Source organism: Gobio gobio (genome assembly GCF_949357685.1).
Source record: "Gobio gobio genome assembly, chromosome: 11".
NCBI classification, from domain to species: domain Eukaryota; kingdom Metazoa; phylum Chordata; class Actinopteri; order Cypriniformes; family Gobionidae; genus Gobio; species Gobio gobio.
The window spans coordinates 25,017,181-25,044,417 of NC_137104.1; the positions used below are offsets into that span (position 1 = coordinate 25,017,181).

General features: G+C 35.1%; 1 protein-coding gene across 1 annotated transcript in view; it reads left to right on the forward strand.

Moving 5' to 3' along the window:
- The window catches only part of rims2b (regulating synaptic membrane exocytosis 2b), a 107,435-nt gene that overhangs the window by 28,951 nt on the left and 51,247 nt on the right, over positions 1 to 27,237 (forward strand). The window contains exons 5-19 of the mRNA XM_079829520.1: positions 1,688 to 1,787; positions 4,075 to 4,198; positions 5,484 to 5,530; positions 5,633 to 5,742; positions 8,342 to 8,389; positions 13,840 to 13,970; positions 15,121 to 15,292; positions 15,586 to 15,739; positions 16,946 to 16,972; positions 18,532 to 18,600; positions 19,499 to 19,634; positions 20,807 to 20,893; positions 21,299 to 21,370; positions 26,187 to 26,246; positions 26,423 to 26,497. Coding sequence (XP_079685646.1) covers positions 1,688 to 1,787; positions 4,075 to 4,198; positions 5,484 to 5,530; positions 5,633 to 5,742; positions 8,342 to 8,389; positions 13,840 to 13,970; positions 15,121 to 15,292; positions 15,586 to 15,739; positions 16,946 to 16,972; positions 18,532 to 18,600; positions 19,499 to 19,634; positions 20,807 to 20,893; positions 21,299 to 21,370; positions 26,187 to 26,246; positions 26,423 to 26,497 — 1,412 coding nt within the window. The remainder of the gene's footprint in view (positions 1 to 1,687; positions 1,788 to 4,074; positions 4,199 to 5,483; positions 5,531 to 5,632; positions 5,743 to 8,341; positions 8,390 to 13,839; positions 13,971 to 15,120; positions 15,293 to 15,585; positions 15,740 to 16,945; positions 16,973 to 18,531; positions 18,601 to 19,498; positions 19,635 to 20,806; positions 20,894 to 21,298; positions 21,371 to 26,186; positions 26,247 to 26,422; positions 26,498 to 27,237) is intronic.

A 27,237-nucleotide genomic window follows, 5' to 3' on the forward strand; every position in this document is an offset into this window, starting at 1 on the left:
ATCGTAAAGTAAACATTGTCATTATTCATCAGCATTAGTTCATAAACAATTGCCTGGCATAAATGTGCGCTATTCATTGAGTGTGAACCGCTTTGGAGCACTGTATTAGGGATGCGTGAGCCTGTAGAGCGTGCAACAGCGTCGTGTTCACCAGCAGTTAGATCAGCACGTTCAAATCAAATGTGCGCATCTGTTACACAGGGCATCAGTTCTGACTGGATCTATTCCCTAATCGTCCCTCCCTAACATTTTCGTCTCGTTTTTATTTGTTGACGAAAATGACAGTTGATTTTCGTCATAGTTTTTGTCATCCAACACTAGTTTTTATTTAGTTATCATCTCGTTTTCGTCAGTGAAAAAAGGTTGTTGATGAAAATTATGACGAAAATTATTCGTCAACAAAATTAACACTGGTTTTGTCGTGGCCACGAGATATTAACTCATGGGAAATTGATACAAAGTTGTGACCTTGAGATCATTTTATCGAGGTAGCAACATCATTATGTTGTGGCCACGTGCTATAGTCGTCGCCTCGAGATCATATGTATATTTGTCTTGTGGCCACAACTTCATATTTTAAGGGAACAACATTCTCATGGCCAGGAGTTAAATGCGTAAACAACCTGCGTGACCATAGCAACCTGGAATTATCCGAAATGAATAGGCCTATAATAATATTTATTTTTAATTAAGAAATTATTATATTAACATATACATATTATATTATACTGCACGTGATGGTGCCTATAGACAGCAAGCATTCAAATTAAGTTTATCAATAAATGTTAAAAGAATATGCCTTATAAAACATTTTTATCTATATCACATCCAACAGTGTTTTAAATCCATTCACTGAAGGTTTATTTTATTAATATTTTTCGATTATAATTATTATTATTATTATTATTAGGCTATGCTTATTATTATTGGTTAAATGTTTATTATTATTGTTATGTGTGTTAAAGTTTACTGTAAATGGCAATAAAGTTTTGACTTTATGACTGTATTTCTGTTGACTACACCACTATAGTGACAATAAATTAGTGTCAGTTTTCATTTGCAGCCTGTGACAGCATTCGAATGCAGTTCAAATAATAAGTTAAAATAAAATTTTAGCTACAATATGTATTCTTCTCATCTCAGAGTCTTTTAAATCAATTAATTGATATGTAGGCTATTTTAATCGTGTGTATATATGTATTATATATATATATATATATATATATATATATATATATATATATATATATATATATATATATATATATATATATATATATATATATATATATATATATATATATATATATATATATATATATATATATATATATATATATATATATATAATAGGCTAATACTATTAAATAAAGACAGGACAAGATCAGTGAATAGATTTAAAAGGCTGTGAGATGGGATGGATAAAAATGTTTTCTTGTAGGCATATTATTTTATGTTCTTATATATTCTTTTAGCATTTATTGATAATAGCACAAATTAATATCTTGTGGCCATGACATATTATCACGTTCCCACATTTTATATGTCGTGGCCATGACAAAACCAAGTGAACCGAACATGTCACCTCCCGGTCACCGTACCTTTCAGACCCTTTGAACTGAAAAAATGGTGATTGCATGTAAAACATATTTTAAATAAATTGCATTCCCTTTTGTCTGTGTTGCAGGTCGTGGGAGGGAAGATGACAGAGTCTGGCAGACTTTGTGCTTTCATCACGAAGGTGAAGAGAGGAAGTCTAGCAGACACTGTCGGCCATCTCCGACCAGGTGAACACTTCTGTTCAGACCACAATTAAACACATTTCTTTCAATACTTTAGCATCTTTGGCTATTATCATGCTGTAGAGTGCAAGGTGTAAAAGCATACATTTGCTCTGAAACCATGTTTCTCAGCTAATTCAGAGCTGCTGCTTCTACAATCCTGCTGATTTGTGTGGTTCCACTATATATATATGTATATGACAAAAGAGCTTTCACAAAATATATATGACAAAAGAGCTTTCACTTAACTTTTGGTTAGTTCACCAAAGGAAAAAAAATGAAAAGAAAACGCTGTCATCCTCATATGAATTACTTACAATGTCTTTATGAAATTTATGAGATGGAAAGTCTTGTTGGAATAGACTTTCAATGGAGGGACAGAAATCTCTTTGGTTTCATGAAAATGTTCTTAATTTGAGCTTTGACTAAACTGCTAGATTCATAAGGATTACTTATACAATGTCTATATGAATTTTTTTGAATATTTAAATTTAGGTGGAATGGGCTTTCAGTGGGACAGAAATCTCTTAAAGCTATAGTTCACTCAAAAACTCACTCGTACACTCACCTAAAGGATTATTAGGAACACCACACTAATACTGTGTTTGACCCCCTTTCGCCTTCAGAACTGCCTTAATTCTACGTGGCATTGATTCAACAAGGTGCTGAAAGCATTATTTAGAAATGCTGGCCCATATTGATAGGATAGCATCTTGCAGTTGATGGAGATTTGTGGGATGCACATCCAGGGCACGAAGCTCCCGTTCCACCACATCCCAAAGATGCTCTATTGGGTTGAGATCTGGTGACTGTGGGGGCCATTTTATTACAGTGAACTCATTGACCAATTTGAAATGATTCGAGCTTTGTGACATGGTGCATTATCCTGCTGGAAGTAGCCATCAGAGGATGGGTACATGGTGGTCATAAAGGGATGGACATGGTCAGAAACAATGCTCAGGTAGGCCGTGGCATTTAAACAATGCCCAATTGGCACTAAGGGGCCTAAAGTGTGCCAAGAAAACATCCCCCACACCATTACACCACCACCACCAGCCTGCACAGTGGTAACAAAGCATGATGGATCCATGTTCTCATTCTGTTTACGCCAAATTCTGACTCTACCATCTGAATGTCTCAACAGAAATCGAGACTCATCAGACCAGGCAACATTTTTCCAGGCTTCAATTGTCCAATTTTGGCGAGCTTGTGCAAATTGTAGCCTCTTTTTCTTATTTGTAGTGGAGATGAGTGGTACCCGGTGGGGTCTTCTGCTGTTGTAGCCCATCCGCCTCAAGGTTGTGCGTGTTGTGGCTTCACAAATGCTTTGCTGCATACCTCGGTTGTAACGAGTGGTTATTTCAGTCAAAGTTGCTCTTCTATCAGCTTGAATCAGTCGGCCCATTCTCCTCTGACCTCTAGCATCAACAAGGCATTTTTCTCCCACAGGACTGCCGCATACTGGATGTTTTTCCCTTTTCACACCATTCTTTGTAAACACTAGAAATGGTTGTGCGTGAAACGCTCAAAATTGCTTAAATTCTTTCCCATTCTGACATTCAGTTTGGAGTTCAGGAGATTGTTTTGACCAGGACCACACCCCTAAATGCAGTGAAGCAACTGCCATGTGATTGGTTGATTAGATCATTGCATTAATGAGAAATTGAACAGGTGTTCCTAATAATCCTTTAGGTGAGTGTATATCATTCTAAAACCATGAGACCTCCATTGGAAGACCATGTAACCATGAAGATATTTTTTAAGAAAGTTAAAGGGATAGTTTACCCAAAAATGAAAATTCTGTCATCATTTACTCACCCACAAGTTGTTCCAAACCTGTATGAATTTCTTTCTTCTGCTGAACACAAAAGAAGATATTTTGAAGAATATGGGTAACCAAACAGTTGATGAGCCCCATCAGATGAAAGAAATTCATACAGGTGGGGAACAACTTGAGGATGAGTAAATGATGACAGAATTTTTTGAGTGAACTATCCCTTTAATTAACTAAAAAATATCTTCATTTGCGTTTCGATTAAACCGCTCGGTTCATATGGATTACTTTTCCAATGTCTTTATAAATGTTTTGAAGCATCAACGTTTTGTTACATGGTCTTCCAATGGAGGTCTCATGGTTTTAGAATGATATACGAGTGAGTAATGATGACCGAATTTTCATTTTTGGGTGAACTTGGCTGAATCCTTTTATCTTTATAATTCGTCCAAAAATATGTTGTTTTAAATGGATATAATATTCTATTTTATAGACATCCTGTTTTATATCCGTCCTCAGGTGATCAGGTTCTAGAGTGGAACGGGAGGGTCTTGCAGGGAGCCACATTCAAGGAAGTTTACAATATAATTCTAGAATCCAAGCCAGAGCCCCAGGTGGAGCTGGTGGTCTCACGGCCCATTGGGTGAGTTAAAGCGGGTGATGGATTATTACTCAATATGTCAGTTCAGGGACACAGAGCACATTTTTTTTGACATTGGAAGTTTATGAAGAAGGATAGCCTGTGGTAGCTCAACATATGAATGCTTATATTCACATATACACACACGCGCATGCAGAAACGTTCATGTTTTGAAATCAAAGTCCTGCTTCAGGGCAGCTTTGAAATTATTGTTTGTGTCTTTCAAAATTGTAGGCATTTTTCCTAGAAGAGCTGGGCAATATATCATTGATGCATTTCATGTTATTTTGGTGGTAATATGCAGTACAATGACCTACCATTGTAAATATTTGATATTTTAATGATCTTTTTATTTGGTAATTATATTCCCTAAAACAGGGTTTTTCAAATTTTATGATGCCAAGGACCCCCAGATATGATTAACCTTTTATGAGGGACCCCCTTCCTAAAATCCATCTAATTATTTTTATGGAAACATTTAAACTGTTAGATAAATAGTAAGTGTGACATTATAAATACAACATATTGTTTCCAAACTTAATTTGGCTATACTTAAATGTTGGATGTATAAACCTGAAGAACATTTTTGATTAAAAATTATTTGTATGAGCAACTTTCACAATAAATGTATGTAATCAGCTCACGTACTGCATTAAGAATACTGCCTTACAACCCCAGTGAGTGAGATAAAGGTAACTAACAGTGAGAGAAACTCACTAGAAAGATACAAAGCAAACATATATAATTCTGGAAAGTATGTATTTGGCAAGAAAGAAGAGAAACATTTAGAAATTAAACAGTTTGAATGTTTGGTAGACGTTATCCATTTTTGCTTTGTCTTTTTCATCTCTGAAATTTTCTGGGGACCCCTTAGAACCTTCTGGAGGACCCCTGGGGGTCCCCGGACCCCAGTTTGAAAACCAATACCCTAAAACACGTGCCATCCAGTTCTGTGCTTTGAGATGGTCATCCTTTTAACATGTAGCAAAAGTCCAGACAGGCATTGGAAGTTTGATTCATTTTTGAGTGAAAAGGACTCATTTGCGTTATCACTCAAAAATGCCATTTCCCATGTTTTAAAATGTTTTCGTAAAAATATGCATTATATGTAGGTAAAGGTTGCTGTTTATAACTATTTAGAATCTGATTGTTTAAAACCATTTCAGAGAAAATATCAAAATGTATATTTAAAATGGTCAGAGCTTGATATTTTAGCTATATCACCCAGCCCGATTACCATCTGACATATAGTCTCTCCATTAAAATGCTCTTCACTCTTTCCTTGTAGAGATGTCCCTAGAATACCAGAGAGCACACACGGACAACTTGAATCAAGTAAGTTTAGTTGGTTTTGATATACTGTATGAAACTTCAATACTTTAGCATTGCTTTAGATACTTATATCAATGATCTAAGCCTTCATTACTTATTTTCCAGGTTCGAGTTCCTTTGAATCCCAAAAAATGGGTCCCTCCATCTCTGTCACATCCCCCATGAGTCCTGGCATGCACCGGGACACCCCTCAGTATCTGTCTGGACAACTCTCAGTGAGTACCAGCATCTGTTCAGATGCTCTGCACATCTGACTGATCTCTAGACTTCTTTTGCTTGTCTTTGACTGCTCAACTCAGGGTTTCGCTGATGAAATGGTGCTAGCTTTGATGTTTAGCGATTATTTCACTACATCTTCAGGGAGTTTGTCGGCACACACTATTCATTCACACAGATATTGGCTCAGATCAAAAGGCCAAGGAGTTATAGTAGATACGATGCCATAATGCCTTAAAAGAGTATGTGCGAAGTTGACAAATGGACATGGACTATTTTTCATTTATACTACCGTTTAAAAGTCTGGGGTCAAAAGTTTTTTTGTTATCCATTTATTTAGCAAGGATGCATTACATTGATCAAATATAGGCATTTATAATGTAAATATTTCTACTTCAAATAAATACTGTACTTTTGAACATTTCTATTCATCAAAGAATCCTGAAAAAAATTGTAATATCAGTGTTTTAACATTTATAATAATAATAAATATCTTTTGAGCAGCAAATCCGCATATTACATTGATTTCTGAAGGGTCATGTGACCCTGAAGACTGGAGTAATGGCTGTTAACAAATTCAGCTTTTCTATCAAAGGAATAGATTACATTTTCAAATATATTCACTTATATTTCACAATGTTACTGTTTTTCAAATAATTGCAGTCTTGGTGTACATTACAGACTTACTGAAAACCTTACTGACCTCAAACTTTTGAACTGTAGTGTATTATAAGCATAAGGGAAATATATCATATTATATTTACAAATAGTTTTTTTTTTATTTCACTGTTTAATTGTAATGGTCCTGCAGTGTGTCAAATTCTTTTTTAAAAATACAGATATTTCATATGATCTCTTTTGATATGAGGTCATGCAAAAAAAACTGCATGGCCAATAATTATAATACAATTTAATACAGTGTAAAACTGCAGAACAAAATACATTAACATTGAATATAATGTTCCACATAAATATTACACATTTTATTAACAATAGGAGTCAAAACACTCCCTCCTTCTATTTTCTATTTTAAAAGCATAAAATGTGTTATACTACCTGTTAATGTTAAAAAAGAGATTGCACATTTAGAAATAGAATTTATGAGTCTCTCCACAATCAGGACTTAGTAAGTAGTGACACTATTTTAATTTTATAACATTTTGAGCACAATATATAACTTAATGACTTTTTATTTTATTTTAAATAGACCCTAATTAGGTTTTGACGGTGTATTATAATTGTACTTCTGTTCACACAGTTCATTTTGACACTTGTATTTCAGGTTTGTGGAATGAAATGCTACCAAAATGCTACAAATGCTAAATTTAAATATAAGTTTATGTTAAATCTGATATATATATGAACAACCTTATGATGACATGTCGCGTTAGCTTCCCATAAATCTCATGACGTTTTAGATTTATTTGTTTGGGGCAGGTGTATTGTGTGATTCTAGACAGTTGTGTCAGTCCTAGACAGTGTCCGTCACAGGCCAGCCTGGATTCTGGAAGGAATCCCGAAGCGGAAAACGTATAATTAGTTTTCAAGCTTGTTACTCGATTGACGTAGACTCTGCAGGTCAGCTCCTACACAGGACTGGTGGATCAGGATGTTAGGTAAAGTCAATTCCTTGAAGGGGTAGCTATTGTACAGTTCTCTGAAGTTGTCTACTTTAAAGATCAACCTCGATCTTAACGGCGGTTTGAAAGTGTATAAATAATTGACACAGTGTGCATTATCAGTGGTCCTAACTGTACGCCCGAGACATCTGCGAGGTAAGTGTCATCTAGGTGTTAGTGCTTTCATACAGTACAATAAATTGCTTCAGACATGGAAAACAATTAGAAATTATTGTTCCTTTTAATTGTTTAAAAGGGAAGTGAGCTGTAGCAACAACTGTGAATATATTAAATGTGGAGAGATTGTGTTTAAAAAGGCGACGCTGATTGATAATAACAGTAAAATAAGTTTTTGCGCTGAAGTGTATTTGTTCTTCTGTCATGTGCGATACTTTAGTGTCTCGCTATGGGTTGCGCTGTTGTAAATTTGTTTTCTTTTTGTTTGGAATGAGGGAGATTTATCCTAAAACCTGAAAACACACAAATACTGATCATTGCTGAATTTGCTGCATGTTGTTGTTTACTATATACATTATTGAGAAACATTATAATGCATTAAAAGTTGAAAGGTATTCTACACAAGCTGCACATGCCAACATGCGCTCATGGTTATATAACCATACTTACATTGTGTTATATGAATCATTGTTTGACACTCTACTCTAAATCAAAATGAATTTCCTATTGTCTCTGTAAAGCTGTTTTGAAGCAATCTGTGTTGTAAAACGCGCTATATAAATGAAGGTGACTTGACTTGACTTGACTATTCAGGACTCACATATAGGCCTAAGGTTTATTCAGCTATAAGATTATCATAAAGTTTGAGTATGAAGCAGTTTGACAAATGAATAAAAGCTGTCTTACGTCATTCAGTTAGGCTAAATCTCTTTTCAGATGGGTTGTTTTAATTTGTGTGCGTCTGTGCAGTTTTGGTTTAGTTGTATTGCTTTTGTTTTCTTTGTTAATTTTGCTTATCCAGAGTCCATGCCTTAGTAGAAGAACCACGCCTTTTGTCCCTAGGGTCCAGGTAACATCGTCAGACTTCTCTCTCTTTCTCTGCTCAGTCTTTTTTTAATCTTTTCTTTCATTTCTGGCAGTCTTTCTCAATCCTTCATTACTCTCTCTCTGTGCGTTATTTGGAAAATGCACTGCAGGAAAACGGCAGCATTCCAAGTTTCTCCCCCTTGCTCTTTTGTTCAGTTTTTATTTTTTCCCCTACAGTTATACGTCATTGCCCTTGCAATTTATAACCACAATTCATAAGAGCCGTTTCATTTTTACAGTCTGATTTTTGCTTAATTAATTGAAAGGCCATCTTGCTGAGGCTTGAAATACTCTGCATGAATTACATACCTGTTTTAATAGTTTAAAGAGACGTTTGTTTTACCCTCTTTTAAATGCGGCACGATTTTGTAATTAGCATAGCTTACTAAATTAAGTCTCTTTAAATGTCAAACAGATTTTTTTAGACAGACATTTTTCATTCTTTATCATGTAACATGGAACTTTATATTTGTATTATATTTTAAATAAATGATTTAGTATGAAATGCATGTTTTGCTGAAGAATTAAAAATCAATGCAGTAGAGGCCCGGTTTGCATCAGTACTATCAAATATTATGTTCTGTGTTACAATGAAGAGATACCGTATGTGAATTGGCACACTTTCAAGATAATATTGCATTTTCCAATGTAGAACATTTCTCTAAACTTCATAGATAAATAAACAAATTGTACCAAATGATCTAATTGCTGTTTAGGCAAACCCATATGACTGTGGAACACAAAAGAAGTAGTTTAAACTTGGCTTGTTGTGGACACAAGATATCATTGACACAAAACCTGCATCTTAATGTGTATTTAAGTATTTAAAATAAAAAAAAACTTGATTTGTGTTTCACAATTGTTTTGAAACAATACGAGCGAGGGTAAATGATGAATATTCATTTATAAGTGAAATAATACTTCAATAGCACTAGCTAATGATTTCTCATTTAACTGTAATAATAAACTCCACTAGTTGTTGGTTTTCAAAAATGTTATTGTGATTAGGGTTGGTCAAGGATACTTGTTATAAAGTCAAAATTTCGATTCCACTTATCGATTCCTGTGTGCACATTTTAATGTGGTTTTAATCCACTCAAGTGCAAGAAGATACGAAAGAGAACTCAATTCGGCACTCACACACCGTTTTCTGTGCAGTATGGTGAACGAATACTGAATTGAGTTCTCTTTCACGTCTTCTTGCGCTTGGAATGGACAAATACACACAAAATGATGTCAAAATATCCTCGTAAACACAGTCGGTTATGTCTTAAGTGAACTTAGATAAAGTTGACAAAGAAAATGCTTTTGTTGGATCTGTGCATTAGGTCTTAACCCTCTGGTGCTCTTTGGTCATTTCTGACCGGAAAATTTTCTGTTTTGAAATTTTAAAAATCACTGCTTCATCGGAATGATATGAAACTTAGTGACTTTTCTAGCATTAGGTATGTAAACACACACACAAATTGAGGGCATGATTCGAGCATGCTAAGTGGTCGTAAAAAAAAATACTCCCACTTGTGCTCTTCGGTCAAAAATGACCACCATAGGAAATGAATGGAAAATCTGCAAAAACACAAATCTATATTTCTAACAAAAAAAAATATCTAAAACTTTATAATAAATAGTATAATATATTTTTTAAATATATATTCAAATCCATAAAAAAGGGGGCGCTAATCTGTCTTTAAAAAAATATTTTGAAGGCCTAGTCTCTTTTTTAACCTGAAATACTGCAATAAAAAAAATTACAAAAAAACATTTTTTGTATAATTTTCAATGGCAAAAATAGACCATAATAATTGCATAAATATAAAAAAATACCATCAAATCATCTCAAAATACAAAATTAAAAAGAAAAAATATATTATTGAAGAAAAATAAATTGCATTGGTTTTACTGGGGTGGAGGAAGTTTAATTTTTAGGTGTCCGGTCACTTATGACCGGTAAGACAACCAATGCAACCCCTAAACGAAGAGCACCAGAGGGTTAAAGTGACATGTGAATGTTTTGCAAAAAGAGAATAAATATGTTTTGATATCTAAATGTTTGACTTTTAGATATCAATTTGAAACTGGGAATCTATAAGAATTGGAATCTGTATCGCTAAAATTTTAACGATACACAACCCTATTCTTGAGGCAATCAACTAATAAAAATAGACCTCGGTATATCTGTGTAAGAGTCAAATGGTACAATTTGTTTGGACTGAAGCCTTCCCCCTGCTGTTTTTGCAATGGAAGCTACCTGGATTGCTCTAGTCTGTATTGAGCACTTTCTGTTGCTTTGCTGCATGCATTAGTAATGGAGTATTTTTTAGAATATGCAGTTATCTCTAAAGATGCATTGTAGTTTTTCGTTTAGCTCTAGTGATCTGGAAGGGCAAATACTTGGAAGTCAGAGACTTAGGCTATTATCAATGAATGCTTGAGAAGTGTTCATAGAGGACCAAAGTACTCAAAATTATACAATTAAATGTGTACTTTGTCATTCGAAAATTAAACCTAGTGTTATTTAACATGACAGAAATAATATTTTTCTATGTGAATTTTTTTAAATAAAAATACAACTAAAATTACAGAATACATTTTACAATTGGATATATTAAATATTTAGTGCAGTCAAATAGATTAATCGCATCCAAAATAAATGTTTGTGTTTACATAATATATGTGTGTGTACTGTGTAAAATTATTATGTATATATAAATACACACACATGCGTGTATATATTTAAGAATTTTTTCATTTATATATATATAATATTTAAATATTATATAAATTACACAAATATTCAAAGACCAGGCGGTGAATTTGATTATTTAAGGATTTATTGATTCATATTTTTGTCCTCCATGTTTCATAACCTTCCCGTTTTTGCCCTTCCTGCTTTTATTGTTTTTTAAGGATAATTTACTATGTAATATGCATGTATGAGAATGGATATTTAGTTTATTTCATTCCCAGCTAGCTGCAACTTAGACTTTCAAAGCTTCATTTAAATTCTGGTTTGGGTTAGAATTAGATAATTCAGAGTTTAAACATTTTTCGTTTTGTGTTACATTTCCTTTGCTTAGTCTGTTGTGTGGTATTTGATTTGATTTGGATTGCTGGGCTTTGAAAGTGTCTGTCAGTTTTAGAATAAATGTGACAAACTGTGACTACATTTGAGTCATCTGATTGGACGAGACTTGTGGCAGACACGCCCTCAGATATTCCACCCCAATGACCACAACCCAGACTCGCAGCACACAAACAACTGTTCAAATCCTCTCACCTGTAGCCTAACATGCCAGATTTCAGAAATCATAGACAAGTAGTTCCCCTCTTAATATTTTGGGTTAAATGCAGTTTAAGATCTATTGATGTTTTGATTTTAGTTTGTTTTACCCATTTTGTTATTTGTTTTTGTCATTATTATTAGTTTTCTTCTTCTTTAAATATTTCCATTTAGCTTTATATTATTTTTATTTAAATTTTAGTAATTTTAGTACTTCACCTTAAACTTAAGAAAATTAAAAATGAGAAAGGTTGCCTTGGCAACTACCTTGAAATAAATGTAAGGTTTTCATCTAATATTTATATTTCAATGAACAAATATGTCTTAGGTTACGAATGTAACCATTGTTCCCTGAGAAGGGGAACGAGACTCTGCTTCAAATGATGACACTTTGGGGAACGCCTCCAACGTGACAGCGTCTGCAGCTCATGTGAAACTAATCCAATCCTGACTGGTCTTGCGTCGTGACGTAGCGTGTGACAGCAAACCACGCTCCCTTTCGAGGGAAACATCTTTCCTTTCTGTCAGGAACACTATGGTCAAAGATGATTGACAATTAGCATCCAGATTGTTGGCGGCTGGTACTGAGAGTGGCGAAAGATGAACGTCTTAAATGCTACAGATTGACGTTTCGCCTCATGAAACCTATTGACGACTGAACTAACAGCATCACCGAAGAGGCCAGAAGGCAACAGCGGGGCATCAAGGAGGAAAGTTCTATCCCTTTCCTTGATGCCGGAGAGGTTCAACCACAAATGCCTCTCCATTGCCACTGATGCTGCCATGGAGTGGCCAATGGCTCTGTCTGCCTCCTTATGGCACGGAGAGACAGGTCAGTGCCGACGCAGCTCTATAATGTCATCGACCCGACCCCATCGCCCTCATCAAGGTCCCTTAGTAAGTCTGCCTGGTGTGCCTGCATTTTGGCCATAGTATGCAAGGATGCACCAGCACAACCTGCCGCCATATATGTCTTGCCCACTAAACCGGAAGTTGTTCTGTAAGGTTTAGTGGGCAGTGTCGGGGCTTTCAGGGATGACGCTGCGTCGGTGGAGAGATAAGATGCCAAAGTCTCAGGCATCATCCCATAGCTGTTCTCTTTTGAGCCCATTATGTTGGAATACAAATGTTGGAATGCTGATGGGCTCTAAGTGGGAAGAGAACAACATGGAGGTCGTGAAAGTATGATCAGCCCTGACAATAAGTTTGTGCTCGGCTTAACAGAAGGTGTTCATTTAGCTGGGTTTCGATGTTAAGTTTGGCCACCGCACAAGTCACAACCTCAACCAGCTCCTCATAAGTGGGGGAATCCTCAATCTCCCCCGCCTCAATGCTGCGAGCTACCAATTCCTCAGCACTGGAGAACTCAAGCATCGGGCTTCGAAAGAAGCCGCAGAGTGGGCTTCCGTATCCCAAACGAAGCAAGGCAGGAGCAGAGCGTACTGAGCGGCAACTGCTCACAGTGACTATAGGCAGCCCCCTCGAGAGCTGCCCGTGCATGCTCCGCTCCCTGGCAGAGAACACAAAACTTGTGTGTGTGTCCTCCTGTGATGTATCTGGGGCAGGAAGGCACACACTCTTTCTCACTCGCCATCATTTCTTTCTTTTGTCAGAACAAACAACACCAAATAGGACATACAACCTGGATGTTCACATGTGCTTCAGATGCTGTCACGCTGGAGGTGTTCCCCAAAGTGTCATCATTTGACGCAGTGTGAGTTCCCTCGAAAGGGAACAGTTTTTAATCGTTTTTAATTTCTATTTAAGTACAGTGTCTTGCCCCATAGTAAGTGCAATACTGTATTTACTGTAAACAAGTTTTTACAAACTGAGATGCAAGTCAAAATTATTTTCTATGATAATGAAGCTGTATTCAACCTGGAATATTGAGTGCATCAAAAAGTCTATGTGATTCAGTGCTTAGAAATAGTTTAAATTTCGTATTTGTTTTTTGTTTAGTTTTTTTGTGGTGAATTTAGTTCATCAAAGTTGATCTTGAGAGGTAGTCAGCTTGATTTAGTTGGTGTGTGCTGGTGCTGTCCCTGCTCTGGGAAAGTTCTGCCAAGCATGTGACGCTTTTGCAGGGCTGCCCTGGATCCTCTGAGGTGAGCTTTCCTAACAGACCACCTAAGAGAGTCTGTCTGTTCCTGCAGGTCAAGCTGTGGTACGATAAAGTAGGACATCAACTCATCGTCACTATCCTGGGTGCCAAAGACCTGCCTTCACGAGAAGACGGGCGGCCTAGGAATCCCTATGTCAAAATTTACTTCCTCCCCGACAGAAGGTACTGTACCGGCACGTCAGAATTCAGATTGATTCATTTTTTTGTCCTTTAAAAGAACTTTGAATTAGAATTAGAATTAGAATCGCTAATGATAACCTTTGTAAACAATACTTAAACTACCATTCAAAAGTTTGTGGTCAGGTTGTGCGTTTTCTTTTCTTTTTTGTTGTTGGAAGAATTCTGTAATGCTCACCAAAGCGCACTCATTTGATAAAAAATACAGTAAAAACAGTAATACTGTGAAATATTATTACAATTTTAAAGAACTGTTTTCTATTAAAACAGTTTTCTTTGTCATAAAAAAATAAGGTGAATTTTCAGCAGTCATGACTTAAGTCTTTAGTGTCACATGGTCCTTCAGAAATCTGCTCAAGAAGCATTGTATTATTATCATCGATTTTGAAAACAATTTTTTAGGATTCTTTAATGAATGTTCAAAGTGAACAAAACATATATTTAATTATTTTTTTATATAATTGCCTAAATGAAAAAAATATATATTCTTTTCTAAAATATAAAAACAATCAATGTATAAATTCAGTGTATAATTTTGTGTGTGTGGTAAAGGAGAAAAATAAACAGAGGTTGGATAATTCCCAAAGTTGAAGTACAGATGTACAGTATGTCAAATGTCTGTGTCTATTCACAGTGAAGCCTTCAAAATCACTGATATACTGACACAATTACATCCATGTTTTATAGTAAACCCATTGAGTATTTTCAGGACAAAAAGTGTTTTTCAAAAGACATGAAATTTTTATTACCAAGACTTTAAAACCTAGTGAAAATGCACTAAAATCCTCCCTTTAAAAGGGATTTAAACTTGGGGAAAATTAATGAGAAATATTCCATAAACACAGACTGGCAACTACTTACAAAAAACTATAAGTTTCATTTGAAATGAAAATGCATATCTGAATATAAATTGACGAATAAATCAATAATATTATGTTTAATAATAATAATAATAAATACAATTAGCAAAATGTGTAATATCTAAAAATGTGTGCTATACATTTTTTATATTTTTTTCAATTAATCCATATTCATTGGATTGGCTTAGTGTCTCTGTGAGGATCTGTAAGACTGTAAATGTTAAAATCAAGTCATATCAGCTGCTGTAAAATATGAACTCCCCTGCTCTTCACAGCGATAAAAGCAAGAGGAGAACAAAAACAGTGAAGAAATCTCTGGAGCCCAAGTGGAACCAGACGTTCATGTACTCGCCAGTGCACAGGCGAGAGTTCAGGGAACGTATGCTGGAGATCACGCTATGGGACCAGGCCAGAGTCCGAGAGGAAGAAAGCGAGTTCCTGGGAGAGGTGAGAGAGGAACACCTTCCTACTCTGTCTCTAATAATGTCACGTTCATAGTAATAAAATATCTCACAATGTTAACTCGGTATGATGCAAGATAACTGTTCTGGAAGCAATATCGGCTAAATAGAAGTTTAAGTTTAAAATCAATTTAAAAAAAAGTATTTTGTGACATTCTTGGCAAAGTTTAGACTTTAAATATTGCACAAATGTGCAGCAACAGCTGCATCTTAAGCTCAAAACATCATACGTCATCATAAATGGCTGTGTATTTCATACCTGTGTGTTTGTGTGTGTAGATCCTGATAGAGCTGGAGACGGCGCTGTTGGATGACCAGCCTCATTGGTATAAGCTCCAAACACATGACGTGTCCTCTATGCCGCTGCCTAACCCCTCACCCTACATGCAGAGACGTCTCCTACCTGGAGAGAGCCCAACGCGCAGGTTACAGAGTATGTACACACATCTACTGTTACAATAATCACAAACATACTCTTTTAAACTGCTTAACAATAGTAAATTAAAATGTTCACCCTACAATTGAACGTGGTCTCAATCTGATTTTGCCCTCACAGTGTGAACAGCAATTTTGAATCACATTTTTAAATCCAGTCAGGGCCACTTTTAAATATGTAAATTGTCTTCTGTGTGAACAGTCCTGTCAGAATTAATTTTATGTCAATCATTCATCATATAATTTTGTTTCATTTACCAGTAAAAAATAAAAATAAAATTTGCACTGTATTCCATAGAAATGTGCAAAAATGCACACCACCGTTCAAAAGTCTGCAAATCAGTAAGATGTTTTTGAAAGAAATCTCTTATGCTCAACAAGGCTGCCTTTATTTGATCTAAAATACAGTAAAAACAATAATATTGTGAAATATTATTACAATTTATAATAACTGTTTTCTATGTTCATTTTAGTGCTGTCAAATCGATTAATCGCATCCAAAATAAAAGTCTGTGTATAATTATGATGTATATATAAACACACACTCATATATACATGTTTTTTTTTTCTTAAATATATACATGCATGTGTATGTATTTATATACATCATAATTATACACAGTACACACACATATATTATGTAAACACAAACTTCTTTCGAATGTGATTATTGTGATTAATTGATATGGCTGAACTGGTTAATATATTTGAAAATGTAATTTATTCCTGTGATGGCAAAGCTGAATTTTCAACAGCCATTACTCCAGTCTTCAGTGTCACATGATCCTTCAGAAATCATTCTAATATGCTAATACACTCAAGAAATATGTCTTATTATTATCAATGTTGAAAACAGTCAAACTGTAATGCATTTTTCTGGATTCTTTGATGCATCGAAAATTCTAAAGAACAGCATTTATTTGGAAACGAAATCTGTTGTAACATAAATGAGTTTAAGAAAATCAGAATACAGTACTTTACCAATTTGAATGTAGCAAATTCAAAGGTCTGCTGTGGTATGAATGTCCTTTATATTCTGTATTGTTTTTATATAATCAAAACCTGGGAATTCTCAAAGGATCAATTTGTATAAATTTGGACATTACATTTTATTCATGTTTGTTTTTGTTGATGTGTTTCCTGTTTTCATGTTTTGTTTCCTTCAAAAAATATTACTATCTATCCACCACTGACACATTTCCAGTCAAGAGCCCGTATTTGTACAACTCAGGTAACTTTGACCTTCTTGCTCCAGTTAGCATGTGATTGGCCAGCAATGTGATTACTATCCTCTACACTGTCCAAAGTGTGATCTCCCCTCACTTCCGCCTCATACTCTTCAGAAACCCCCACTACTCCACACAGCTTGCATGGAGTTAATGCCCATCGCTGCTGCTACATGCCACCAATCCTCATTTTAAAGCTTATCTGCCTTTTTAGGCTTTATCTTCACCATTAAAAAATATCAAATCAGCCCAGTAAAAAGCCGTTCCTGAGCAGATCTATGTATGGACTGCTAACGCTTTTCCCAGCCTCTCACAAACCTTTCTGTGGTTGATGTTTGCTGTGTTTCACTATTTTGATTTCAAACTAAACGATAGCGAACCTCACGCTGCTTCACATTTGGTTCTACTTACGCTGACTTGTATTGTTTGGGTCTGAACCATAGTATGCTTCTGTTATCAGTGCAAGTTTTATCATGAGCTGCAGCTGTTTTTCCACTGTAGAAATGAAACAAATGAGAAAGTGTCAGCTTAAACTTTAAAATTAAAATAGACTGCCATGGATATATTGTAAGAAATACAAGGAGCTTCGTGCCTAAAGTTATATCATTAGAAACAAATGCACTTTGTGATACCTGCAAATTATGCATCATCAATAGTGTCTCACTTTCCCAAACTAGTCCAGGTTTTCATGTCAAATATTCTCAGGTCTATTAATTACAACATTTACTAATACATTATTAAAATCAATAGTTTGCATCTGTTAATATTATTTAATGGACTTGAGCTAAAAGTAACTTATAGTGAAGAGTTTTTTATTTTATTTTATTTTTATATAATGTTAACAAGTATTACTAAATACTGTAATACGTCACTACAAATTGACCAATTAAGCATTTCTAAATTATCAGTCTGTTTAGGTTGATAATATTTAATATCAGAATATTGGGGGTTTTTTTATAGTTCAAAGTATACATTCTAAAAAAGCTTTCAAAAGTAAAAAGCATTTTTAATGCCTAACAATTAAATTAAAATGTAAAAGGGAAAGATTTGCTTAAGTGAAAGCTACTTTTGTATAAAAAAAGAAAAGAAAAATGTTAGGCAAAACTGCATATATTTATAATATCAGACATCATATCAGCCACATAAAAAATCATTAATACTTTTATAATAAAAATTATTATAAAATATATGAACAAATTATAGAAATTATTAATTTTAATTAAAACAATATATTAATGTCATAATCTCAATATTGGTGCATCCCTTATAATAAATAAATCATAATAAATTATGATAACATGATGCTAGTTTAGTATGTGTGTTTGCTGTGCTATGACCCTAGCTAGATTACTTAACCTCACATGAACCGTCCTGTGGATTACAACAGACGGTCACGTTAACAGGGTCTTTTCTTTATTATGACCCTCGTGATCTGTTCCTCCACCCTTCCTCTCTCTCTCTCTCTCTCTCTCTCTCTCTCTCTCTCTCTCTCTCTCTCTCTCTCTCTCTCTCTCTCTCTCTCTCTCTCTCTCTCTCTCTCTCTCTCTCTCTCTTTCTCTCTCAGGGTCACAGAGAATCAGTGACAGCGAGTTCTCTGATTACGACTGTGAAGATGGGATTGGTGTTATCTCAGGTACAGCGAAGTCACCTTTCTCTGATTTAGTGCCACACTGTACTTAGAGGACTGAAGACTTTGAAAGCATTTTATTCAGTACTATTCAATTAAATTCAGTGCATGTTGCATGATCCTTCAGAAATCACTCTAATATGATGATTTGCTGCTCAAGAAATTTGTATTATTATTATTATCAATGTTGAAAACAATTATGCTGCTCAATCTTTTTTGTGGAAACCGTGATACATTTTTTTCCCCAGGATTCTTTGATAAATAGGAAGTTCAAAAGAGCAGCATTTATTTGAAAGACATTTTTTGTAACATTATATATGACTTTACTGTCACTTTTGATCAATTTAAAGCGTTCTTGCTGAATAAAAGTATTAATTTATTTTTCTTTTTTTTTTAAATCACACTGACCTCAAACATTTGAACACACAACCTGATCTAATCTAAATAAATTAAACTCCAGAGGGATGTATGTTGTCTTTGGAATACATTTTTTTTGTGTCTGATTGCACACGCGCTACCCCGGCCTTTGTGTGCCTTCACACATGCTGATCAACAAATCAAATTAAAGGATATTGTCAGTGAGACGATTACTGTGAACTTTAGTCTACCCTGACTTAGCATAAGGAAAATCCTCACACCGACATTGTGACAGGACTCTTAACGGTTGTGTTCACTTTTCAAGGCGTTGCATTTTCATTTTCTTAAAGTGTTGATTTCATTGTGTATTAGACATACAGTTCCCCCCAAAAAAATATTTGGACTTCCAAAAATGTCAGAATGTCATTGTATTAGATAATAATAATTATAGTGCTCCTTTATTTCACTGAATGTTTGAGTTATTATTTTGTACCAGTTGTTAAATGGCATTACTGATGTAATGTGTGTTGCGTTGTGTTTGCCTCAGATTACCGGCACAATGGCAGGGATTTCCAGAGCTCCACTCTGTCTGTACCTGAGCAGGTGATGTCATCCAATCACTGTTCACGATCAGACATGAGCCGCACACGTTCACGCTCACCCAGCGTTCCTCCCCCACAAAGGTAATCAGCAACCGAAATACACATATGAGCGATTTATGTATAAAGGGGTCATATCATGAGGAATCTTTTGAAATGAGGGTTCAATGTGCTATGAAAAACGTACGGTAACTTTCAGAACTCAAACCTTCCTCCCCAGTCCAAAAAAGGCACTTCAAGTTTTCAATATTTTTGATTATTTTGAATGATTTTTACATCTTTGAAATAATAAGATTATTAACCCTAAATATATAAAGCCTACAGTAAAATATTTGATAGGCACAAATCTGAGGCCTCTAAATTATCAACATGACCAAAACCTGCCAACAAACCTGTTGTACACAATCTATATTCCTTCTTTAGTCTGATAGATAGTTTATACTTTTTTAACAAGTAAAAGGCCTTTTAGTATTATTGTACGAACAGCCCCCTTCAGATCCTGGTCTTTTTGCTGTGAAATGTTTAATGATTTTTACAAAGTAAACGTAAAAAATAATTTTATGTTGTTAATAATATTTCAAGATGAACACTTACTGGACTGAAGCAACTTAGGTTCACTTGATTATCCATACCTATATGAGTATCAAATATGATACATCAGGCTTTTGAGGAATGTTTATTTGTTCATCTCTCAATCATCATTGTATTTCATAGCGTTATATGTTTTTCCCCCCTCATTAAAAACTACAGAGCTTTGATCATAAAAATAAGCATTTAAATATCATCTTACTAAGACATTATTAGGAGATATAGAGTAACAACTAATATTCATATGCAATTTATATACGTAGTCTGCCATGCTGTTGTAAAGATCCTATTAATTTACATTACAAGATATATAATAATTTCATCTTACATTTTGGCCATATAAATATTAGAAACTGCACCAAATTACATATTTTTATTCATCTGAATAAATGTATTACAAATATGAGACAAAACCTACAGTAAAACATGTATTTATTTTAAAAGACAATATTTTGTCTAAAGGTCCAATAAATTGTTCCATTTAAAACTTAAAAAAAAAGAAAGTCTTCTCTAATTGAAATAAAGAGGAAAAAAATATAGAACAACAATATAAAATATAATTTAATCTACAAAATACTAAAATAACGCTGTTCAAAATTAAATATGGTACTTCTGTTGCTGGCGCTCCTTGTCATAGCAGGGCTCTCCTTTTCTCTCCCCTCCTTCAGTCGAAGTTTAGACCACGGTGTGAGAGGAGCACCCTCGCTTTATGGCCCCCGACAACGCCTGTCTGAAGACAGATACTCACCAGACAGGTATGTGTCATGTAACGCGCTAGAGATACCGCCGATCTTATAGTGACGGTTTATATACCAGCGCTTGTGTTTATTGTGCCCTTAGAAGTTCGTTGTGTCTTAGATTGCCTTTTTTCTGATACAGGGAACATAAATGGGAATGTTGCCAAATACCTTCATCATTTCAGTTAACGTGATTACGGAAATTCAGTGTGACAAATATGATGTGCCAGCAGCACAGAGAGAACCGTAGGAAGAATTTTGAGAAAACAGGAAAAAAATCTGTTCCTCCTCCTTTCTCTTTGACATCACACTTTTTTCTTATCCGTCAATCTCTGCCTCTCTCGCTTTTGTTATCTTTCCATCGCTCCATATTCAATAGCTCCATTCAGCCATATTTCTGTTCTTTGCTCCCTGTGGTTGCAGCCAGTATCTTACCCTCCCTCCTCGAACCAGACACAGACAGCCAACCATCGACCCCGCTATCCAGGACCCCAGGTATTCTGTTACCCCAGAGCAGCCTTACGCGCCCCTGCTCACCTCCCCCTTCTGTCCAATCACAGCACTCATCTCACTTTCACCCACCCACTTACCCTCTGCTGCTTGCTGATTGACAGGTGACAGCTTGCCCACACATAGCACTGTATAAGAAACGAGGTTGTTCTATCGCTTTATTAAGTCATAATAAGTATGTAATTAATCCACTCATACATTATAGATCTCATCTTAGGATGATAGAGTCATGTTTTTACATGAGAAAATGTTCAGCACTACTCTGTTACTGATACGGTCACATTCTTACCACCTTAAAAGAATGTTCAGGTTTCAATACAAGGAAAGACCTACGTAGATCAACATAATATGTGAAGAACTGTCCATTACCATTGAAATGATTTAGCAAAACCCTTGTTTTGTAAAAACAAACAAAAATTGCTTTTACAGTAATGAACTTTAAGTCGTAACGCACCCTTAGAAGAAATGCTTTTAATTTTGTTAAAGAACTTGTTAATTTCAGAAAAGTTAACAGGTTACTGGCTTCACATGATCTCATTTTAACACGCATATTGTAATATTATACTTAATGAAATACTTTGTTTTTAAAAGAGTATTATAACATACATGTTATGTCTGTTTATATACCATTGTAAATTTATTTCTGTAAATGTGATTTTTGTTTGTTTTGTGTACAAACTGAGGGACAAAATACACTACTGTTCAACAGTTTGGGATCGGTAAGATTTTTTTTTATGTTTTTGAAAGTCTCTAATGCTCCCCAAGGCTGCATTTATTTGATTTAAAATATATTAAAAAGCAGTAATATTGTGAAATACTATTACCGTTTAAAAGAACTCTTTTTCTATTTGAATATATTTTAAAATGTAATTTATTCCTGTGATGGCAAAGCTGAATTTTCAGCAGCCGTTACTCCAGTCTTCAGTGTCACATGATCCTTCAGAGATCATTCTAAAGAAATATGTCTTATTATTATCAATGTTGCAAACAGTTGGGATTCATATTTTTTTCAGAATTCTTTGATGACTAGAAACGTCATAACATCATTTATTTGAAATATAAATCACTACTGTCACTTTAAAAAAAAATCAATTTAATGCATTCTTGCTGCATGTACTTTCTTGACCCTAAACTGTTGAACAATGGTGTGATATTCTGTGGTCAAATCTTGTATTAAAACCTTTGGGGATTCACTATGAATGAATTGCGCCTGACTCATTTTTCACAAATCATGCAGATCAGGCAACACAAAAATCTGTGCTGAAAGCGATTTGCACACTGTAGTTCTGTTCTTTCGGGTCAGTTCTGAGTGCTATATTGTGGAGGATGCAGCAAACAAACAAGGTTAATTTTCATTAGGCAATTTTTTACTAGAATTGTACAGCATCGCTGAGCCACAGAGATCCAGACACCCAATGATCTCTTGAAATTTGCCTGGTAATCAAATTCCAATAATCGCTCATTTCCATCATTTGGTCATCATTACTACTCCCATGAATAGTAAAAAATGTAAACAAAAATCTCTATTAAATGATTCAGTTTATCGCCTGCCGAACGTCTTTCAAAGTATACTCCATTTGATAGCATGCACAAACACAGGCGATTGACCCATGTGCACTATAAAGTTTCAATTTTGACAAATCTGCATTGTTTCTCTACAGAGTATAACGTACAGTACACGCGTAATATACAGATGACGATATTTACACAATGCGCACTGTAAACATACCCTATCTTACATGTAAACCCCAAATTATGCTTAAGCCTTTAACTTGCACCAAGCTAACAGTTTTGCAAATAGTGCAATCTATAATGCACATTGAAAGGCTTGTGTCTTTTGGTATTTTTGACACGTACAAAAAGGCACAAACTGTTTAGTGAATTCACCCCAGAATTCCTTCAAAAAGCACAGTGTAGTGTTGTGCATTTGCTAGTATTTGCTAGTGTGGGATAGTAATACACGCAAGTAGTTGTGCTTTCAAATTTTTGATTTCGCACCACTGGAAAAGCACTACATTTGCACTTCTGTGGGTTTTACAAATCTTTGTTGCTGCTGGTGTTTGCACAAATTATTGTTTTGATAGCTTAGATAGTTCTCTTGACTTGAGGTTACTTGATTTCTGCTTTTGTGCTTTGGGTGATCTTCACCTGTTCCTTCTTTCAGAGAGGAGGTGCCAAAAAAAGGTGTCCCACCCTCTTACCACCCAGATAACGCCCAATTGTCCCACCCGTCTCTAACTACTGCACTCTCACTTTCTGTTCTGACTCATAGTATGTGCCCCCTCTATCGGGAAGATGCGGTCAGGTTACTGCGCTCCACTAGGATGGCCCGTGCATACTCAGAAGGGTACAATAGCGTGGACAGGTAGTAAACCACAGCGGTTCACTTTTGCTCTCATAATGCTCCATATTAGTGACACGGATAGTAGTTTGGGTTAGCTAGTGGCACCTCTCAAAAGGTTTTACGTTTATGTCTCCAGTTTTACTTTTCCAGCGGAAAAGGAGACAATAACAGTAACAGTCAAATGGGCAATTTTTTTTACAGAAATGTGGTAAATGTTTGAACAGTGGCAAAATTAAAGTGTCACTGTAGCGTCAGTACTCTGCCCGTTGAGAAAGATTTGTGCCATCATCATAATGATATGGAGTCATTATGGTAAACATAGATGATAGCGTTCAGATTGTGACTTTGCCGACTATGCTGCTAAGTACGCCAGTAATCTTAGAGCAATATTTCCCAAAGGAAATTTGTGAAATGTATATGCATGTGTCCTTAGCAGCTCCCACTCCACCATTCCCGCTGTGGTGTAATGAATTGTATCTTCAGAGCTGCTCGCTGGATGGCTTGTGTTGTTTTGATGACTGAGCACTAGCCCTTTCGATCCCAAGCCAACTAGCGTCACTCTATGACATAACTGTCAGTCAAAAAACTGCAGTGGATGTTCACCATGCTTATATATAAATATATTATTTACCCCTCAGAAATATGGAATTGAATCTATTCAGGATGTGTTTGTAGGCTCAGTGGAGATTCAGATGTTATGGAGTAGACCTTGCCAGCTTTGGTGTTCGGAAGCCCTAAGGTGTGTTAGATTCACATGTAATTTTTGCGCCATTCACATTGGCAAAATCTGAGGGCAAAAAAGGTGCGTATGTGAAACAGCTCACACAAAAGTCACTTTCAAACCAAGCAGCTTTCTGTTGTTTAATGGAGAGAGTTCTCATAACCAACTTGACACCATTGCCCAATCTGTGTGGGAATTTACCCTCACGTGAAATTCCCAGTCGTGTGGATTCCTATTGAAATGACTTGATTTTGCATGTGAAAATGTGACCACACTTTAATATACTTCCATATCTCTTCACTCTTATAAATAAAGGTTCTTTATTGTCATCTAGGGTTCCATGAAGAACCTTAAACATCCAGAATCTTTCCACTCCACAAAAAAGTTATTTATAGTGGAAAAAGGTTTTTTAGATTGGAACTTTTATTTTTTAGAGTATTCCATGATGTAACCATAAACATGGCAGATTCTTTTATCTAAAGCATCTTACATTTCAATCGAGGTATGTATGTTATCATTTCAGGCATTCCCTGGGAATCAAAATATTCAATTAAGACTTAAGATTTAGTAATAATAAGTATGACATTTTGAAATGCAATTTCCTCAAACCATGTTGCTTGTTGACAAGATTTTTCCATTTTCCTTTCTTAAGCCTATCATGTATAAATGTTTGTAAAGTCTTCTCGATTTGTGGATGGTCGCAAATCAGTCACTAGTCAAGTGGCTATAATAACATGGAAAATTGAGAGGCACTTGACCACTGAATTTACAGAAATCATTTCACTTGTAAGGAGTGTTTGCATATCTAATCAACTTTTGATGAACACACTTTAATTAATATTCATTAGTCATTTTTACCATTTATTACTGTCTTTGGAAGGCTTTTAAAAAAAACACACACTTTAAAATGTAATTCATATTTACATGTAATGCAGGTATTCCCAAACTAAATGAGTTAGGTCAAAAGTAATATAAAAGTAATCAAAAAAGTAGTCAGAAAGAATACATTAACTAAAATATGTAATGTTACTAACTTTGATTTTCATTATATAATTTGTAATCTATAACGGATAACAATTTGTAAGTAATCTACCCAGCACTGCCTGGGACATGAGACAAATTGCTATAAATTGCTATAAAAATCATCTATAATCTATAAAAAGCTTGTTTGACTTTGACCTATAGCAATATATAGCAATATGAACCCCTTAGCAACTCCCTGGGAACCACCCACAACAACCTAGCGTTGTGGTGTCGAAATTTTGTATTCTTTGAAGAAAAAATGTTTCAATCTTTTATTTCTTTGAAATCTTTGATTTCCTGAGATAATTGGTGTAGCTCACATCGTTGGCACTAGCAAAACACCAAGGTCATGGATTCGAAACACAAGGGAGTGCATGGACTGATAAAATGTATACCTTGAATACAATGCAAGTCATTTTGGGTAAATGTGTCTACCAAATGCATAAAAGTAAATGAGATCTTGAGCAAACAGTTTTGTTTTTTTAATTATGAATTTGAATAATTATTCCATTATCTTGGAACAATTGTGAGTGATGTGTCATGCCATATAATGACATAACTAACTCGAGATCTTGAGAACAACAACAACAACAAAAAAGCTGTTATCGTGAGCAAATGTGAATCTATAGCACCTTGCGGCTGCATTGGAGTTCTTTTTGGCAAGTAGAATTATGTTGACACATAGATCTGATTATGTGTTATTTTGTGTTCAGGAGGATGAGGAGAGATAGACAAATGTCTACCTACAGTGACTCTTTTGAATCACCTGAGAGGTAAAATAAGTTGAGACATGCATTCTGTTTATGCATCCGTAATAGTATCCAAGTGGACTATTTTACTAGTTACAGACATAACTCTCTCACCCCTTGCTCTAATTCAGCTGTTGCTCATTCTAATCATACTTTCCTTTCTTCATTTCAATCTTTCGATCTTCATCCTCCATTTAAAGATATTACAATGGGCCCAATCATGTATCTACTCCATGGCCCAATCATGTCATGAATGGAACCGGTGGGGACTACAGGTAAGACTTCTGTAGAGATAAACACCCACAACACATCACAAACTCTCTTTCTTTTTACTCATCAGTTATTAACTGTCAGGAACAGATACCCAATTTATGTTCCCACTGAGACCTTGTGTCTAGATCCCTGTTTTGGATTTGAGACTTTATCTTCTCAAACACTGACCTGTTATATCTTTTCAAGAAAATAAATACTGAATATCATGTACTAAGTGTGGCACTAACACACTGAGGTTGGTTTTTTCGGTAGGACGTGCCCCAGGATAGAAATTGAGCCTTCCACAGATACAGAAAGGTATTATTACATAGAGTGAAATAGTTTCAGTAGACCCTTTCAGTGCAGACCCTAGTTCAATTTAGATGTTTTAGTTATCCTGTGACCTTTACATTTTTACAGCATTATTTAATGTTCTCTGATATTCTGGTAAATGGCAGCTTTAGCACAGTGAAAAACAAATCACATGTTGCTTATATGAATAGAAGATGTCAGAATCTTCACTGTCACATCCTTGATTTGACCATTAGCAGCATTAGTAGCTTTTAAATTTAGTTAATTGTTTATTTTGAAGTTTTATTATCTATAAACCCTTATGAAAAAGAAAGTGCACTTCATAGCATACTTTTAAAAAGAGTACTTACTATGGAAATAATATACTTTAAAAGGAACATATTAAGTGTGAACTGAATGTAATGTTTTCCGACACTTAATTTCATGTTAATTGCAATTAAATTAAAATGTA